The 19,548-nt window shown below is 40.2% G+C and overlaps 1 protein-coding gene across 2 annotated transcripts; it reads left to right on the forward strand.

Moving 5' to 3' along the window:
• Positions 1 to 582: 582 nt before the first annotated feature.
• On the forward strand, positions 583 to 17,444 carry comp (cartilage oligomeric matrix protein). Of its 2 annotated transcripts, none has more exons than XM_088004709.1 (19): positions 583 to 716; positions 3,949 to 4,022; positions 4,392 to 4,443; positions 6,039 to 6,187; positions 6,830 to 6,967; positions 9,034 to 9,111; positions 9,721 to 9,873; positions 9,952 to 10,068; positions 10,145 to 10,252; positions 10,329 to 10,488; positions 11,167 to 11,285; positions 12,327 to 12,379; positions 12,481 to 12,674; positions 13,345 to 13,523; positions 13,610 to 13,658; positions 14,266 to 14,462; positions 15,063 to 15,235; positions 16,088 to 16,227; positions 17,281 to 17,444. In XM_088004709.1, the coding sequence occupies exons 1-19, from the start codon at positions 650 to 652 to the stop codon at positions 17,337 to 17,339; spliced, it is 2,259 nt and encodes a 752-aa protein (XP_087860835.1). In that variant the 5' UTR covers positions 583 to 649; the 3' UTR covers positions 17,340 to 17,444. The 2 variants fall into 2 exon arrangements, with proteins under 2 accessions (XP_087860835.1, XP_087860836.1); XM_088004710.1 differs by having other exon boundaries at positions 9,952 to 10,054; positions 10,143 to 10,252.
• Positions 17,445 to 19,548: the final 2,104 nt, after the last annotated feature.

A 19,548-nucleotide genomic window follows, 5' to 3' on the forward strand; every position in this document is an offset into this window, starting at 1 on the left:
TGTTTACATTTTGTAAAGAAGGAAGTTGCGCTGAGTGTCTTTAGAGGTTTTTGTGTCGTTTCCTTCAGTAGGCTGCAGCGCCCCCACAGGCCACGAGGGGAACAGGTTGCTTAAAGGGTTTGGTTGGTTTGACTCTGAGCAGAGACAGAACCACAGCAGCTGGACGCGGATCAGATGAGGAAGTTTTGGTTCCAATCAAACCGAGTCTAACAGACTAACGGGTGTGAAAACACCCTTAAATTGGGGAAACTGGTATTATCCCAGTCTGTATTTGGACTATGGATTTAATACAAAAGGGTAAAATCGGGACAAAAATCAGCATGAAAAAGTCTTTTTGTGCAAACTGGATCTTCTTATTTGTTCACTAATTTAGCTTTTTATCACCGTCTACGAAACTGCAACATTTAAATGTTATTTTTGTCCGTAAAGTTAAATCACAGTCAAACCACGGCGTTGTTACCTTTTGGTTTGTGTGCGTTGTGCAGAATCAGTTTTTTTTCTCTCCATCTCCTGGAGCTTTAGAGGAAGGGCTGGAGGTATAACTCAGGAACGGAGGGTGGGGCAGAGAGCAGGGGAGGGACATAAAGTCAGGCTAACGGGAGAAGCGCCGAGTCCAGGAAAGGACAGCGAAGACGAAGCTGCTCCCATCATGCTGCGGTTTGTAGCGCTGACCTGCGTCCTCTGCATGGGAGGAAACCTCGTAACGGCACAGAGGGGTAAACCCATCCTGCTTCATATTTAATATTCAGTTTGCAGTTGTTGCTTATTGTTTTTAGAATATTAGTTCTAAAAACTAATATTTTTAGAACTAATTAAAAGTCAACAAACTTTGACGAAGCTAAATAAAGAAGCTAAATCTACATATTTATCCAAAAGTGCTGGATTATTATCATCATGTAAACAAACAAACATTTTAATGAAGACATGTGGATATTTCCTGCACGTTTCAAATTCTCTCAATAATTAGTTGTAAATAATTGCTATGAGGCTCCAGAAACAGTGATTTACTTGCGTCTCTTTCTGCTGTGGAATCCAGTCGGCAAACAGAGCCGCTCCTGATGAGAGGAACATGTTTCCTGTTCTTCGCTCTCAGGAGGGTCCAGCTTTCATCCTGATCATCTGCTGGTCAGGAAGGGAAACGCTGAACACGGGATGCAACAACTCACCACACTTCAGCAATACCTGCCTTAGCATTCACCATAACGCAGCGCAATCTGAAAATAAATTAGCTTAATTGAAACACGGCAAGTTTTAAAAAACATTTCTTCATAAATGTTTTTATCTTGCGCTAGGATGAGGATTTTTTTTAGGTGCATCACAACTGGTTTATTTTGCATAACTGCAATGCAAATACTCTTGAATCACACAAGTCATATGATCAGCAACCTGATGTTACTACTGCTGGAGACGATGAAGGAGACGACAGGAAGTGGCAGGAGGATGATGGTGTGACGTGTTTTAATGACTTAATTTGCGGTTTCTTATTTCACAATTGCACTTTTTTTTTTTTTTTTTTTACTTTAGCAGAATATTGAGGACAAGAGTCACACCGATATACAGTGCACAAAGATAACTTATTATATTACACTCAGTGTAATGTAATGACATTGTGTGTAATGTTTATTACACTTAATAATGGTAAATATAAAATATAATTTTTCAATAAAATATCACAAAATCCAATTAAGATAATATAAAATGGCATTTAAACTTTTCAGTTAAACACTTTGTAAGAAGAGTTTTAAATTCGTTTGTGGGAATAAATGGTCAGTTTTAATGTTACTGTTTTCAACTTTTCATCTTCTGTATTTTAATGTTTCACACATTTATTGTAACTTTTATTTCACTAATCGGTACCGATAACAACTGGGTTATCAATAAAGAAAAATAGGCCTTAGATCTGTTGGCAGTCATAAAAAGTGAACAAAAATATTTCTGCAAACTGAAACTTTAATAAGCTCTTTTTAGCAGGTTAATTTAGAATAAACCAGGACACATGAAAAGCCAGAGTCTTTCTACCACAGTCCATTTGTTGACACTTTTGGACTCCCACTGTTTTTCATTCGTGTATGTGCGGCTTGGCTGGAAAATGCAGAAAATCTTCTATCATCTCCATATCTGGAAAATCACTTTTGGAGCCGGAGACAAAACATTTCAGACTTCAGTGGATGAATGAGCTGTTTCAAAAAAAAGATCTGTGGACTTTAAAATCATGTTTTAAGACCGCTACAGATTGTTAGTCCCAGACTAACAAAGTGTCTATTTGAAAAAGAAAAACTGGAAAGTGAACTCAAAGTGTTTTCAATTTAAAAATTCCCCTTTGTTTTTAACATTTTGCACATTTCTGATGACTTTTATAACCAATGGAGTAGCAAACTTTTCAAAACATTTAAGGGATGTAGGCATATATAATTCAAGTGTATTAAGTTTTCCTGTGTTTTTCCTGAATCCTGCTGTTTGGTTTTGTAATTTCTGACATTTCCTGAAGTATTTCAACCTGGTTGTGATCTGATTGGATGAAAACAATCTGTCATTTTTTTGGTGGTGTGGTTCAGTTACCTATGCTTTGCAGTTTCTTGTGTGTTACCAACGTACTTTGCATAGTTTTGGTATTCTTTGGGTTCCGTAGATGAGGAGCAGGAACATTAGAACGTGTCTGATGTTAATTTAGTGTGTCTGAAATATAAACGCTCAAAACCACAAATTGTCTGATATATGCGCTCACATCAGTTTCACTGCATATTCTGACAAACGCCACAAAAATGCAGTTTTAGAAGCAAAGCTGCATAAAAGTGAGAATTTTAACAATTTCATCATATTATTACACTGAATGTTAGCAAAATATTCTGAGAAAACATGTTTTCCATTTGTTAAAGGCCAGGTTGATTTGATATAAACCCCTGATTAGATCTCAGTGCAGTTTTATAAAAAAAAAAAAAAAAGCTTAACAGAAATGTGAAATGTTTGCCCAGAGCTGCTTTGTAAGCCGTTTTGATGTTTGTGTAAGACTGAACAGACGCCGCCTGAGAAATTTCAGGCTTACATGACTGAATCCTCAAGCGGCCAGAGTTAGGCTGTCAAGCAGAGCTTCCTGACTGTTAACACCAGGAGAAACGTACACAGCCGTGACCGCAGAGGCAGTAAATCTGAAGAAAGACGGGCCGTTTTCAGAGGCTCCACCATTTGTTCACAAAGAGCCGTGATGTTGACACAGCTGATGCATCAGGAGGTAAAATCCGCCCCCTCAGGTCTTTCAGGTCTTCCTGTTGGCACAGCGGCCCGTCAGCCTGTCCAGCTGGCAGAGCCATAGGTATTTCTAGGAACTGACAAATACAAAAAACTCACTTGGCAACAGCAGGAACAAAAAACAACATGTTTTACTGTCCAATAAATTGAGACTTGGAAGACAAACTGATGGTTAGACTTTTAGTTTCAGTTATTTTTTGTCTTGATTGTTGATTTATATTTTGTTTTTTGTATTTCTTGCCATCTTATTTTGTGTTTCTGGTTTATTTTGTTAAATTATTGTTTCTATTTTCTGTTTATTATTAATTTACTATTAAATTTCTCAGCTTGAAAACTCAAAAGTTTGGTAGAAAAAAACATCAAATTTTGAGATTAATAGAAATTTTCTAGAAAAAATGAAATTTTCAAGTTTCAAAAGTCTAAAATGTTCAAAAATTTTGAAGTTGAAATTTTTAGCTTTCGAAACTGAAATGTTCAAGTTTTTTTTGTTAGAACATTTCTGAGATTGACCTCAGAAATGTACTTTTTTCTCCCCATAATGAGAAAAATTATGGGGATTTTTCCCCATAATTTGGCATAGAAAATTGGCATAGTTAGTTGCCATCTATGCCAACTAACTATGTGTTAAGATCTGAAAAAGTTTAAATGAAGGGGTGTTAATGTTTTATGGACTGCAGCTGATGTGTTTTCTGTCTGCACCAGATGGAGAAATCATCAGTCAGATTAAGATGACAAACCTCGCTTTGGCTGAGATTAAAGAGCTGCTGAAGCAACAGGTAAACCTCATTCACTGTCCTAAAAATGTTGCATTCATTTACTGCTGATGACTGAAGATGGGTTCATTAACATTGAATTCTATGGAGCTAAATCAGGGCCATAAAGTTTGTTCAAAGAAAAAAAAAATTAAAACTGACAAAAAAAAAAAAAAAAAAAAAAAGAAATTAAAGAAATGTTCAAAACGACTTTTCAGATTCAAGGTTGTTTTTTTTTTTTAGTTTTGAACAAAGTCCAAAGTCTTTTGAAAAAACTTTATGGCCCCATTTTAGTTCCATACCTAAACTGTGTCTGGATTACACCAAAAGTGTTGTTTACATTAAAGGAGCAGCTGATGTTAATTTAATCAGTCGATTTGTTGTTTATTACAGGTCAGAGAAATAGTGTTTCTGAAGAACACAGTGATGGAGTGTGAAGCCTGTGGTGAGTTAGTCAAATTAAATAATAACGATGTTTATACTAAAATATTCAAGATTAAGAGTCAACATGTCTGCACGTACTTTGATAAATGGATGAAGGAATGGATGGATGAACAAAGTCAAAAAGATGAATGGATGAACAGATGTTTGGTTGGATGTTGATTGTAAGTTTCGTTGGTTGGATGTTTGGCTCCCCTCCACAGCAGTAATGTTCAGATGATGGTTGGTTGGTTGGATGTTTGATTGGTTATATGTTTGGTTGGATGTGAGGATGGTTGGTTGGTTGGTTGGTTGGTTGGTGGTGTGTTGGTTGGATGTTGATTGTAAGTTTCATTGGTTGGGTGTTGGGCTCCCCTCCCCAGCAGTAATGTTCAGATGATGGTTGGTTGGTTGGTTGGATGTTTGATTGGTTATATGTTTGGTTGGATGTGAGGATGGTTGGTTGGTTGGTTGGCTGATTGGCTGGTTGGTTGGTTTGTGTTTGGTTGGATGTTGATTGTATGTTTCGTTGGTTGGATGTTGGGCTCCCCTCCACAGCAGTAATGTTCAGATGATGGTTGGCTGGTTGGTTGGTTGGTTGGTTGGATGTTTGATTGGTTATATGTTTGGTTGGATGTGAGGTTGGTTGGATGTTTGATTGGTTATATGTTTGGTTGGATGTGAGGTTGGTTGGTTGGTTGGTTGGTTGGTTGGTTGGTTGGCTGATTGGCTGGTTGGTTGGTTCTATGTTAGGCTGGTTGGTTGGTTTGTGTTTGGTTGGATGTTGATTGTAAGTTTCGTTGGTTGGATGTTGGGCTCCCCTCCACAGCAGTAATGTTCAGATGATGGTTGGCTGGTTGGTTGGTTGGTTGGTTGGATGTTTGATTGGTTATATGTTTGGTTGGATGTGAGGTTGGTTGGATGTTTGATTGGTTATATGTTTGGTTGGATGTGAGGTTGGTTGGTTGGTTGGTTGGTTGGTTGGTTGGTTGGCTGATTGGCTGGTTGGTTGGTTCTATGTTAGGCTGGTTGGTTGGTTTGTGTTTGGTTGGATGTTGATTGTAAGTTTCGTTGGTTGGATGTTGGGCTCCCCTCCACAGCAGTAATGTTCAGATGATGGTTGGCTGGTTGGTTGGTTGGTTGGTTGGTTGGATGTTTGATTGGTTATATGTTTGGTTGGATGTGAGGTTGGTTGGTTGGTTGGTTGGTTGGTTGGTTGGTTGGTTGGTTGGCTGGTTGGCTGGTTGGTTGGTTGGTTGGATGTTTGATTGGTTATATGTTTGGTTGGATGTGAGGTTGGTTGGTTGGTTGGTTGGTTGGTTGGTTGGTTGGTTGGTTGGTTGGCTGGTTGGCTGGTTGGTTGGTTGTGTGTTGGTTGGATGTTGGGCTCCCCTCCCCAGCAGTAATGTTCAGATGATGGTTGGCTGGTTGGTTGGTTGGTTGGTTGGTTGGTTGGATGTTTGATTGGTTATATGTTTGGTTGGATGTGAGGTTGGTTGGTTGGTTGGTTGGTTGGTTGGTTGGTTGGTTGGCTGGTTGGCTGGTTGGTTGGTTGTGTGTTGGTTGGATGTTGGGCTCCCCTCCCCAGCAGTAATGTTTACATCATGGCGCCTCTCCCAGGAATGGGGGGCATCCAGCCCGTCTCCCCCTGTGAGCCCAACCCCTGCCACCCCGGTGTGAAGTGCTCAGAGTCCCCTGAGGGCCCGCAGTGTGGCGCCTGCCCTGATGGCATGGAGGGCAACGGGATGCACTGCACAGATGTGGACGAGGTAGAGATCCTAAAGATTAGGAAAATAAATTGTTTTTATTGCTCACAAATGGAGGAAAGGATGGTTGGATTAGGCCTTTGCAACATGGCTGAAGAACGTAATGATAAAAGCATTCCCTATCAGCAGATGTCCATAATTATTGATTCATTTTCTGTTTTAAATATCTGAAATGCTGCCAATCTGGAGGCGTGACATTTCCTGTTTTACCACAGTTTTCACTTCATGCCATTGCTTTAGATTTTTAAGCAGTTATGAGGAGCGGTGGAGAATCCTGAAACTGCTCCTGCATGACGTACTCAACAGGTTGTTGCTAGGTAACCAAGAGTGAGTGAGTGAGTCAGTTGACTCCACCAACCCTGCAGACAGGTTATCTATAGATATTGATCACATGTCTATTGCAATATATTGTTATTGATTTATTGTCCAGCCTTTGGATGGATGGTGAAACAGATAGACAGATGGTCAAACTGATGGATCTATGGATAAACGGATGGCTGGATGGCCAAACAGATGGATGAATGAAGCTTGAGGGAGGTTAAAGTATCAGAATATGTGAATATTGAGGAAAGAGACCAAAACCAACTGTCATGTTATCTTCTTCCCCGAGTTGTTTATCTGTTTATTTATCGGTGCCGTTTCCAGTGTAAGGTGATGCCGTGCCACATGGGGGTCCGCTGCATCAACACGTCCCCAGGTTTCCGCTGCGGTTCCTGTCCTGCAGGATACACCGGACCTCAGGTCCAGGGCGTTGGACTCGCTTACGCCACTGCCAACAAACAGGTCAGGATCTGCTAAGTCCATAGCTTTCATACCCAAAGCAGATTTAGATTTAAGTAGTTTATCTACATTTTTGTTCCATCTGTAAGTAATTTAACATTTTGGAGACCAGACTAGAAATTGAAGTCAAAGGTTAGGGTGAAGAAGGACATTACATGGGAACACTGACGCAGCAGCTCAACTCTTTGGCGGTTTTCCTACTGGACTGTGACAGAGGTGACAAAGCGGAATAGGGGGAATTCAATATTTTTGACTGGTCATTACAAAACTTTGATTATTAATGTGCTCAGATGTTACAACAGTATGACTACACATGGGCTTACAAAGTATTAACAGTACAAATTATTAATCAACCTAAATCTTTGTATTTCCATCTGCAACGTAATGTTACGATTACAAGATCTCACCCCAAACTCCCTGCTACCTGACCATGACTAGCATTGGTTTTAGCTGTCAGGCTGTCAACATAACACGCTAAATCAGGGGTGTCAAACTCATGTTGGTTTAGGGGCCGCATACAGCTTAATCTGATCTGCAGGGGGCCACACAAGTAAACTCATTGCAAGATTAAATAGAACCAATAAAAGTGGACTTGTTGTTGATTTTTATATTAAACAAATTTCACTTTTACAAAATATATTATGAATAATCTCAGTTTTTAAGAAAGTTATCTGCAATTTCAACAATATTTTTACTCAGTTAAGCATTTATTTAAGTGCATTAAGCATAAGAACTGATCTCAGTGATTGTACAATGTTGCAAAACATTTATTCACAGTTTTTGGAACTTAAAAACACTGTCCTGCATCACAAAATACAACAGACAAAAATTAGGAAAAGATTTAAAATCAATTTTCAACATCTGGGAAGCAATTTGAACAAATTATCTGGCTTCACACATTTGAAATCTTAAGTGTCAGCTGTTTTAAACAGACATTTGATTAAGTACATTTGTTGATGCATAAAATGCAAACATATAGAAAAACTTGCATGCATAACATGTATGTATGTTAGCATGCACGAGAAATATGATGTTGCCAGGGCCAAAATAAAAAGCTGGTAAAGCGTAGAATCGAACTTGTTTACAGAACCTGAAGCTCAGTGCTGCCATCTGCTGTTAGTTCCGCTGCAGTGTTGCATCATGTTGTGTGCTCTGAATAAAACACAGCGCCCCTCGTGGACAGTATAGGAACTGCAGATTTTCAATTAAACGAAGTATGTTTTTTCATGAATAATGATAATGCATTTAGCCCCCGGGCCGGACTAAATCGTTCGGCGGGCCGATTCCGGCCCGCGGGCCGTACGTTTGACACCCCTGCGCTAAATCTTAAATGTAGGTGTGATATTTAAAAGGAAAAGGGATGCAGTGCTTTGCTACTACTTCTCAACACTACGGCAACTAGACAGGGTCAGGAAAAAGTTTTAATTAAGAAACACTAGCGAGGGAAGTAAGTCAGCTCTGCTAGCTTGACTATGACAACCTTAACATGTAGATGTGCAGCAGAATTCAGTTAAAATATTTTTAAAAGGCGATCCAAACACCAACTCTAACAGAAAATCAAAAATCAGGTAAATTAGCTAATCAATCACCACTTTGTTCAGATGATCACTTTTTAATTATCGTAAAATAAACATCAAGCCTGAACACATAAAACTGTAACCGACTGAAAACTGAATTCTTTGTGAGGGAATTGTTTCCATGTTTTTTGGTGTTGAATCCTGATACACTGCTGGAGCTGATGTTAGTCAGTTGCTATGGCAACGAGTCTGATGTAGCATAGCATCACAGAGAACGATAAAGAAAACAATACAAGTGGTTTTGAGTTTTTCTTCAACGGTTTTTCAGCGTAATTTTTCCCTTTGCATAATATTCCCTTGAACTGCATTAAATTAATAATACCTCCATCTCCAGGTTTCATTTAGTTAACAGAGTCATTCTACCGCAGCTATGAATGAATCGTGTTTTTGCCCTCCAGCGTTGTTCACATGGGTGAAATTTACAAATGTAAACAATGACATACGAGTCTATCTGAGTCGGTTTCTGAATATTTTTCTGTTTTTCTGTTCAAGGTGTGCAAAGATATAGACGAGTGTGAAGGTTCCAGCAACGGCGGCTGTGTGGAAAACTCTGTCTGTCTGAACACTCCTGTGAGTACAAATCACATTTCATATCAGTTTCCTGCAAATATGCAAAGTAGATCGTTAAAGGAAAGGATTTCAGGTTTACTTTAATTCAACTCAAAGGTTTTGCAGAACTTTACTGCATCTTTATAAATGTAAAGACTTTCTTATGTGAATCCAACCAAACAGAACCGTTATATAGTTATATGTACAGCTACATAGTTTTTATCATTACTGTATTTCTTATTTTTATTTATTATATTGTTTTAATGTTATTTTTGTTTTGGTAAATCAGGTGTATTTACAGTATGTTCATTAATTCTCATTGTTCCTTTCAAATAAAATCAATGCAGTTAAAAAATACTGAAATCTGAAATCTACCGGACTATGCAGTGTATAAACATCTTTGTTTATTTCTCTCTCAGCTCAATAGATTAATTAGAGGTTATGTATGTTTATTTAACAGTTACAGTATCCACAGCAGTACATGTCATTGACTTCACTAAAACCTGTCTCTCTATCAGGGATGTGCACATTTTTGCTAAAGTATTTGTTTTCTGGGGGTTTCCATACAGAAATAGTAAACCGTTCAGTAGGACTGGACTCTTTGGGTTTTAAGTTTCTGAATGTGCTTAGGGCTCGTTCAGATGCGGTCCCTGTAAGCCCGGCTACGTTGGGGACCAACGGCTTGGCTGTAGGCCTGAGAGAGCCTGTGGGAACGGCCAGCCCAATCCCTGCCACGCCAGCGCCGACTGCATCGTCCACCGAGAGGGTACAATCGAATGTCAGGTGATGCATCCCAGGTTGTACTTTGGATGGCTGATAAGTTTATGAAACAAGCTCCTAAATGATGTCTAAAATTCACAGTGTGGAGTGGGATGGGCGGGTAATGGATACCTGTGTGCAACGGACACCGACATCGATGGTTTCCCTGACGAGAAGCTGAACTGTCCTGACCTGACCTGCAACAAGTTTCCAAGACCAGTACTGTTCAGTAAATATGTCTCCCATATTCGGTCAGTTTAGTGCAAGGCACTCTAACAAGAGTTTGTGTCTGCAGGATAACTGCCTCACCGTGCCAAACTCCGGCCAGGAGGACGCCGACAACGATGGGATTGGAGACGCCTGTGATGATGACGCAGATGGGGATGGGATCCCAAACACACAGGTTCACACACAAGCAGAAAGACCTTCAGGTTTTCTACTGGTTTGGTAAGAAAGAGACTAAATTTTATCGTCTGCAGGATAATTGCAAGCTGGTGCCCAACGTTGATCAGAGAAACATCGATGAGGACGACTTTGGTGATGAGTGCGACAACTGCAGAGCGGTGAAAAACAACGACCAGAAGGACACGGATCTGGACAAACTTGGTGATGAATGCGATGAAGATATGGATGGAGATGGTAAGAATCCTGCCACCCCAAAAACAGAAACTATAATTCATTTGGGTGACATTTGGAAATAACAGCAATAAATTGGGATACTTAGCATAAAGAGAGAAAAAAATGGAGGTTCATGTCTGAGTCATTTTCATCATGTTACCTATTTATGAAAGTCTTACCATCAAACTAAATGCTTATTTAGCAAGTTGAGCTAACTAAATACTCATTTATCTCAGAGATAAATGTGCCATTTGGAACTAAATAGTCAGTTAGTCCAATAAATATTTGTGCAAATAAATATTTAACTAGCCAACAAAATATTTAGCTCCAAACTAAATATTTAGTTAGAAAGCTAAGTATTTAGTTAGCAGGTTAAATATTTAGTAAGCAAGTTAACCATAAATATTTATTGAGCTAGCTGACTATTTTGCTAGAAGACTATTTAGCTCTGAGCTAGCTAAATATTCAATATGAAGCTAAACATATTTAGTTCAAAATTGATGTTTATTAACGAATGAACATGGTGAAAATATGGCTTTGAAAAATTACTTCCCAATGTTCAGACAGGCTAATAACCCAATTTATTGATACTTCTGACTGTGTAACTTTACAAGCAGCACCAAAGAAATCATAAATATTTAATCAACAACTTAGAATTTAATTTTGTTTCATATTTAATGGTATTATTAAAATTGCCAGGAATCATAAATGTCATGGACAACTGCAAAAGGGTTCCCAATGTTGACCAGAAAGACAGAGATGGAGACAAAGTCGGAGACGCCTGCGACAGCTGTCCCTACGTCCCCAACCCGGACCAGGTGAAAAACGGCTTTTCCTCCGTTTTATTATGACCTGCGTATCAACTGCGCTCTAAAATTAAACACTGCCACTTCTGTCATGGTGGGGTAGTTATGGGTCCAACAGGGCCGCAGACAGGTAGATGGCTCACTACCTTTATTAATTATGCAACACACTGTGCTGCATACGCCAGATGTCCAGAAACATAAACCTGAAAACGCAGCGCTGTTCTAGACAGGCGCTGACATGAAACAAGGAAAGACCAACTAAGGATCTGGCAAGACAGGAAAGACTGAGATTTGGGAAGACTGAGTTGTCCCATTGAACTGACATCAGCACTATAATAAATAAGTAAAATAAAAGCTTTTTAGTGCCACAAAGCTCTTCTCACCAGCACCACTGTGGTAATTTTGGAATAATGTTTGCACACAGCTTCAGTCATTACAGCTGGAAACTAGAGAACAGACTGAAATCTGGGTTTAGTGACGAACTCTGACCTGAACATTCAGAGCCACATAAAGACAGTTACAAAGTCGGTCTTTTATCCCCTACATTTCCAGGATCAGAGGACTGAATCAAACTAAATCAAAACCACCACCCAGGTCTGTGTGTGGTGTCCCTACCCTCAATGCATCAGTGAAGAGGTGTGTCAACAGCAATACGTCCAAAATGTCCCACGGTTTCAGGGACTCGGGGGAAGTCCTGTCCACCTCTTACCCACTTCTCCCAAGTCGATGGACTTGTTTTGCCCTGAGTTCTCCAATGGACACCATCATACTAAGTTGTCTCCCAACAAGCCAAACAGCCTGGTGGAATCCCTTCCTATGGGTTTCCAGAACCTCCCAAAGGGCAAATGACACTCCTTCACCACAGCTTTTCCAAATCCCAAGGTTTTCCTTCTACAGTCACAGCAGTCATGGTCCTTCTTGCCTCCTGCACCTTATCAGTCGTTTCAGGAGTCTCCAGAGACAACCACAACTATTTGCCACCAATAGATCATCTGGTTGCTGCCACAACAGACCCAGTTCTGCCACATTAACAACTCATGCCATGTTTCTCAGATGGATGCAGACAATGACTTGATTGGAGATCCATGTGACACCAACAAGGACAGGTAAGGCTCGTGACCTCATCAATGACATCAACCATATTACCTGACAGAGTATTTCAGTGTGAGTTTTTTAACTCACTGGAGACGCCATCACTTGTCTCCAGTGATGGCGACGGACACCAAGACTCCCGGGACAACTGCCCAGCCGTCATCAACAGCTCTCAGCTGGACACAGACAAGGACGGAAAGGGGGACGAGTGTGATGACGACGATGATGATGATGGGATCCCTGACCTGCTGCCGCCTGGTCCCGACAACTGCCGTCTGGTGCCCAACCCTCAGCAGGAGGACTTGGATGGTGTGCAAGAAAACTCTGAAATCAATTAGCATGTCACCATCAAGCTAATAAAGAAGCTACAGACCCAGAGCTACTATTGGCCACTATTGGTGTTTGATGAAATGCATCGCTCCCAATTCATCCTGACCAAAAACAATCTATCAGAGACAGGAGGAGGGGCTTAGCGCTGTCCATCAATCTCATGCACTCACTGTGCTAATGGTGGAGAAACAGCTTACCATAACAGCTATGAGAACCAGCTTGAGCAGCTTAGCATAGAGTAAGGAAGGAAAGCACTGCCACATGGATGTGTGACTGACAGCGCTAAGCCCCTCCTCCTGCCTCTGATTGGTTGCTTTTAGCACTGGGAGAAGGCAGAGAAGCTAGATTTTTTTCCAGATTATTTGTCTCATGCTGTCACAACATAGTGACAGATCCAACAAATATGTAAAAATATTTTTTTTTTTCTAAAAGCTACATACTGCAGCTTCAAGGAAGTATGCATATAAGTCCATAAATCTGAGGCAGAGTGGGAGGATATTCCATCACATTGGTGTGGAAGACTGAAAGTTACTGCTGATAAAAAGAGTTTACATTCTTTTCTGAGCATAGCTTTTACATTTTTTATCCTAATATCAATGAAAGAGGGTGCACTTTCTTTTCTTAGGACCCTCTCTGTTCCTTGTTGCAGGTGATGGTGTGGGTGATGTGTGCGAGAAGGATTTTGATAACGACACCATCATCGATCCCATCGATGCCTGTCCTGAAAATGCAGAAGTCGCCCTTACTGACTTCAGGGAGTACCAGACGGTCGTTCTGGACCCGGAAGGAGACGCGCAGATAGACCCCAACTGGGTGGTGCTGAACCAGGTCAGGGAGCTTTTAAACTGCTTTCTTATTTACCAAATGATCTGTGGAGCTAACATTTATTTTAAAGTCCATTTTCCTGTGTGCAGGGAAGAGAAATCGTCCAGACTATGAACAGTGACCCGGGTTTGGCTGTTGGTAAGAACAAAAATTTTGGGAAAATCTTTTGTTTTCCTAATAAAAGTGGCTAGTAAATAAACCATAAACGTGATATATCTATAAGAATTTAATGATTAACTTCAGTGGTGGGCACACTTGCGCTAATCTGCTAATGCGCTAAAAGCAAACCTAACATTTCCATTACATTTGTTTAGGGGAAGCTAAGTTTATGCTTAGTTTGTTTAGCTTCCCCTAACTTTATATTTCTGTATAAAATCTAAAGTGATGTTTTACTTGGTAGTTTTGTAAATGTTAGCTGATGCTAAAGCACTAAAGTTTAGCGTTTTAGCATTAGCTTTCAGCTGAATAAAGTGTTGAACTTTTGCTTATCAAGTGTGTAATGGGAACACAGCTTGTTTTAGCATTAGCTTCCACTAAACACCATGTTGTTGTAGCACTTTAGCATTAGCAGCACCAACGTTTCTGACTAGTGCTTTAGGGTTAGCACAACTAGCTTTTCAGTTAGCTGCACCGCTGATTAACACTTCATTTGTATAAAAAGAGTGCAGGGTTGGGTTTGTATGGTTGTATTTTCTCTCATTCTGTCTGTCATATCCTTTTCTAAACATTCTCACTATGCCTCCAGGCTACACTGCGTTCAGCGGCGTGGACTTTGAAGGAACGTTTCATGTAAACACAGTAACGGACGACGACTACGCTGGGTTTATCTTCGGCTACCAGGACAGCTCCAGCTTCTACGTGGTGATGTGGAAGCAGGTGGAGCAGATCTACTGGCAGGCGAACCCGTTCAGAGCCGTGGCACAGCAAGGCATCCAGCTCAAGGTACGCACTTCCTGTGGCTTCCATCACATGAAGAACTTTTCTGATTACAACACTAAAGTCTCAGCTAGAGAAACGCATCCATGCGTTTATCTTTAGTCGCATTGATTACTGCAACAATGTCAGCAAATGCACTTTAAAAAACTTCTCAAATCACTGAACGGCTCAGAACAAGAACACATTAAAGATCTGCTGTAGTTGTATCATCCTTCCAGACCTCTCAGGTTTTCCGGTTCTGCATCCTCAGAACCAGAACAAAACATGGAGCAGCAGCTTCTACACTGCAAAAACACAAAATCTTACCAAGTATTTTTGGTCTAGTTTCTAGTGCAGATAGTTTAGTACACTTGAAATAAGACAAAACTAACATAGCGACAGATATAGGAGCTTGTTTTAAGTAAACAATTCCTTAATGTTGGTGAAAAAGTTTTAGCTCCACTGGCAGATTATTTAACACGTACCAAGGCTTTTTCCCATGTTACACTCATCTTTTCACTTCAAGGTTTTGTCTGAAAATGAGGCTCTAACAGAAGATAATAATTTTTGTTGCTCAAACAGATTAAATAAACAAACTGTTTGCTTCCTCTTCCTGTTTGTGATCAGGCGGTGAAGTCGAGCACAGGTCCGGGTGAGAACCTGAGGAACGCCCTGTGGCACACCGGAGACACCGGAGACCAGGTGAAGCTCCTGTGGAAAGACCCTCGCAACGTGGGCTGGAAGGACAAAACTTCGTACCGCTGGTTCCTCCAGCACCGACCTGCTGATGGCTACATCAGGTACCGGCTGGGCTCAACGCGGGAACGAGAATTTTTCACTGTTTTAGACGTTTCTCAAATAAAAACTGAAAAACGACTAACAAAAGTTAGTTAGCTAAACCTGAAGCATGAATCATAAACACTAGTTCCACTAATGCTAAAGCAGTACGGTATTTAGCATAAGCTAAATTCATCATCTGTTACAACATAGCATAGCGCCCTCAACAGGCTCCAATTCGATACTGAACACCTTTCCGTGCGTTTTGTGCTTGAGGAAGTGATTCTTTTGAACAGATCTTGATTCTTTTGAACAGATCTTGATTCTTTTGAACAGATCTTGATTCTTTTGAACAGATCTTGATTCTTTTGAATAGATCTTGATTCTTTTGAACAGATCTTTCACTCATGGACTCAGGTTTCAGTTGTTGAGTTTTGCTAACTCGTGAGGAACAATACATATGTGTAAATTTCTGCATTAAATTAACACCCCTGGTTATGAATGTAAGTGTTGTATTCTTCTATCTATTTGATTGTTTGTTGCTTAATGAAGTTTCTTAAAAATAAAAAAAGAAAACATGAGGAGAGGAAACAGAACGACTGCGGCATTTTCTCCATGTTATTCATACGCTTATAAATGTCATTGTTCCAAACTTAATATTTAATTCACAAACTAGTCAGTGTTATGTATCTTTATAGGAATGGATGTCAGAATTTATTTGTACCATCTTTCCTTGCTAGTTGCTGACGAGAAGTTTTAATTTCATGTAAATTAAAGAAAAACAAACAAACTTTTTTCATGTCATCTGCAGTGTGGCAGAATAACTCCACTGAGGTTATTTTACCTGCTTCTGCTGCCCTCTGCTGTTGCTGCAGAGTCCGTTTCTATGAGGGCCCTCAGATGGTGGCAGACACCGGCGTCATCATAGACGCCACGATGAGAGGAGGCCGGCTGGGCGTCTTCTGCTTCTCCCAGGAGAACATCATCTGGGCCAACCTGCGGTACCGCTGCAACGGTGAGCGGAAACTGGAGAGTTTTCCACCTTTTCCATCTGTTTTAGGCATTTTCCACAACAACAAAAATCTGACTCACTCAAAATTCGCTTCAAAATAAACACAACTTTTGCAGGTACCATTGTTAATATACAGTTCTAATGTAAAGTCAGACTTATGTGAACTTGTGTAACTGGCAGCCATCTTGGATGCTTTTGAATGTCAACCTTGGTTCTGATTGACTGGTTGGGTTTCTGAGCGGATAATTTTAGGTTTTAAGTTTTCATGTTAGTTTTTTTCCCTGTGTGTTTCTAGATAATTAATAAAGTAAATGACGAAAAAGAAGCGAAAGTTAAAAAGAAAATCCATCTTTGCAGGCAGTTGCTATGACAACAATAAACAATCCACAAGCTTAGGAAAAACTAGTTCTAGCCTCGTTCCTAACTTATAAATAATAAGCACATTACAACTGTTACTCGATCACAATTTTTGAGTACTCTACCGGCCTCTGTGTAATACTAATATATACAGTGATATTTACTGTAGTACTTACTGCCGAACTAGCTAAATCAGCTGAGCTACCGTAGCTTTTATCCGCTAGCTAAAACGGACATGTAGCCTGGTGTATATTGCTACATGTACTGACTCTGCCAGTCACCTGTAATTCACCTGAAATGTTCGTACGTCCTTTTAAAAAGCCGTTAAGACATCCGGCCGCGAAGCTCCTGCATGTTTACGCACTCTTCATGTTCAGTAGTGAATTAATCTGAGACCGGAAGCAGCTTGTCCACATCGTCTGACATATTTTCCTTCTTCGTCTCATATGGGTTGATCCCGACAGCAGCCATTTTGTTCATGTATCTTTCTCTCGCACATTGATCTACACAGTATCCATATAATTTATTTTTGTTGGGCTTGGAGCCATAGGGTTTAATATGCATTGCGCATGTCTATTAAGGTGGCGCGGATCACTTCCGGTTCAGACTATGTATCTGCAGTTAGATCAAGTTGACGCCTTAAAATAAGCAAAATTATCATCTGACCTTGACCTGACATTGTCTTTTGAATCTTCTCAGACACTCTTCCTGGGGATTTTGACACCTACAGAACCCAGCAGGTCCAGCTGGTGGCCTGAGGACTAAAACCAAACACTTCCAGGAAACATCAGTAATAAACAGACAGAACCGGCCTTATGAGATTTGTATTGTTGGATCTGAAAATAAATCTCTGTCCTAAATGATGCCGTTGCAAAGTCTTGTGAACAATAAATAAATCACGATTTAAGTAATTTATAGATGTGGAGAAAGTTGCTGCATCATGAAAACACAATTGTAGTTTAAAATAACAGTAAACATTCATATTAAGATGCATATTCTTTTTATCAGAATATTGTCTGGTGCTGCTGAATCAGTTGGTGGCACTGCTGCCCTGGCAGCAAGACAAATCTAAAACATAAAGTGTGTAAAATTGACAACAACAAAAATGTGTGGGGCTAGCCACCTATGTAAATATTGAGTTAACTATATAGTTGTCTACCTAACTATGTTGAAGCTTTAACATAGTTAGCATAGCCAGTAGCAGAGACATAGACTGATAGCTGTCCACCTGTTTTACCCACAACTCTCGATTTTCTTCTTTTGTCCTGTAAGTAGTTTGTATGACAAATAGCTATGCAAGGACCAACATACTGCAAGGTGATCTGAGGATGTGCAAATAAAAGTTTGACACAATGATAGAAGAGATTCTGGCTTTTATCATGGTAGCATTCATTTCTAAGTGGGAAGCTATAGAACTACAAATTTACTATAACTGTGAGAGAAGTGTAGACTGGCCTGGTTAAAGAATAGTAAACACGGTTTATCTTTCCAGCCATTGTCTTCAGGCTCCCCAGGGGAGGTGGTGTACACCCTGGACAGGTCACACAGATAGCCTTATTTTAAATTCAGTTCACATCAAACACGTGTGATCTGCAGGCTCTGCTCATTTGCATTTTCACTGCGTCCTCGGAGGACAGCAGCTGGTCAGAGTAAGAAGAAACCTCAAAGGTGGCAAAGTTATCAACGAATGGTTGGGTGTAGAAAACCTATACTGATGCACACATCATCAAAGTCCTCCTGCTATCTATCTTTATATCTAGCTAGATACCAAGTCATCTATGTTGCTAGCTGGCTAGGCAGCTATCAGGTTAACTATGTAGGTGTCTAGCTACCTATGTAGCTATCTAACTAGTTACATAGATAGCTAGTGGCATAACTATCTAGCTGTGTATCTAGTAATATTGAGAGCTAAACAAAAACTTCCTATCTACCGTTGTAACTGAGTTAATTGTGTAGCCGTATAGCCATTTATGCAGCTTCCTAGTTACATAGATAGCTTTCTATGTCACTAGCTGGATAGCAACATAGATTGATAGCTATCTATCACGACAGGTGGACAGCTAAATAGATAGCTCGCTAAAAAGAAAAGCTGTTCATAGCTAGCTAGTTAGCTAGCTTCACGGTAACAAACACATCTCATCTATAACTTTATTGATTCATAAATTTGAAAAAGGTTACAGTGACTGACAGTATCAAGTAAAAAACTGATATTTTTTCAGGGTTTTTTGTTCACTAGGTGTTAATAGGCATAACAGGAAACAGTGGAAACAGTATTTTTATAATATTTTACCTTACAGCTGCTGTATGTGCTTGAGAGGATGATCACAGCATGCAGAGGTTTTAGTGTCAGCAGCAGCATGCAGCCCTTAAAAGTGAGGTAAAACAGGTAAACGAACACTGAAAAAGCTACGCTGACATTCATTGTTTTCGCCAAAGCTCTTTTGTTTTTTTGCATTTGGGTGGAACAAAACACTCAGAGGTGACTTAGCACTTTTTTTACATCAAGCTAATAGCATGACGTTACAAAAAGGCTTTTCAAGGTGGATATTTTTCCCTCAGTATTAACAACGTTGTGCACAGAAAGACCAGTCTGATGCAAAGTTAACACTAATTTACTGAGCACTGAGGTGCATATTTCAGGTGATAAATGTGAATACAGAGTGTAATACATTAAAGCTTGGTACTGAAAAGGTCATGATGACAGGGATGAAGCATGGGGGCTGGCGGGACAGTCCATCTGTAACCCAAATGAATCTGGTGCTGCTTCTCTTCACTGATCCTGACATGAAGGAGTCCCATTAAAACAAACACCAGCATCCGGCGACGTGGCCCAACGTCACGCAGCGTCAACTTCTGTCCTGCAGGCCATGCCGCAAAGGATTAAAGCTTCCACCCACAACCAACTGGTGATTCCACCCCAAACAGGAAGAATGCTGCTTTGTTTCTCTCAGGACAACAACAGGAAGT

This window comes from Poecilia mexicana, unplaced genomic scaffold (genome assembly GCF_051168715.1).
Source record: "Poecilia mexicana isolate PSO_F unplaced genomic scaffold, ASM5116871v1 scaffold_4, whole genome shotgun sequence".
Classification (NCBI taxonomy): Eukaryota; Metazoa; Chordata; class Actinopteri; order Cyprinodontiformes; family Poeciliidae; genus Poecilia; species Poecilia mexicana.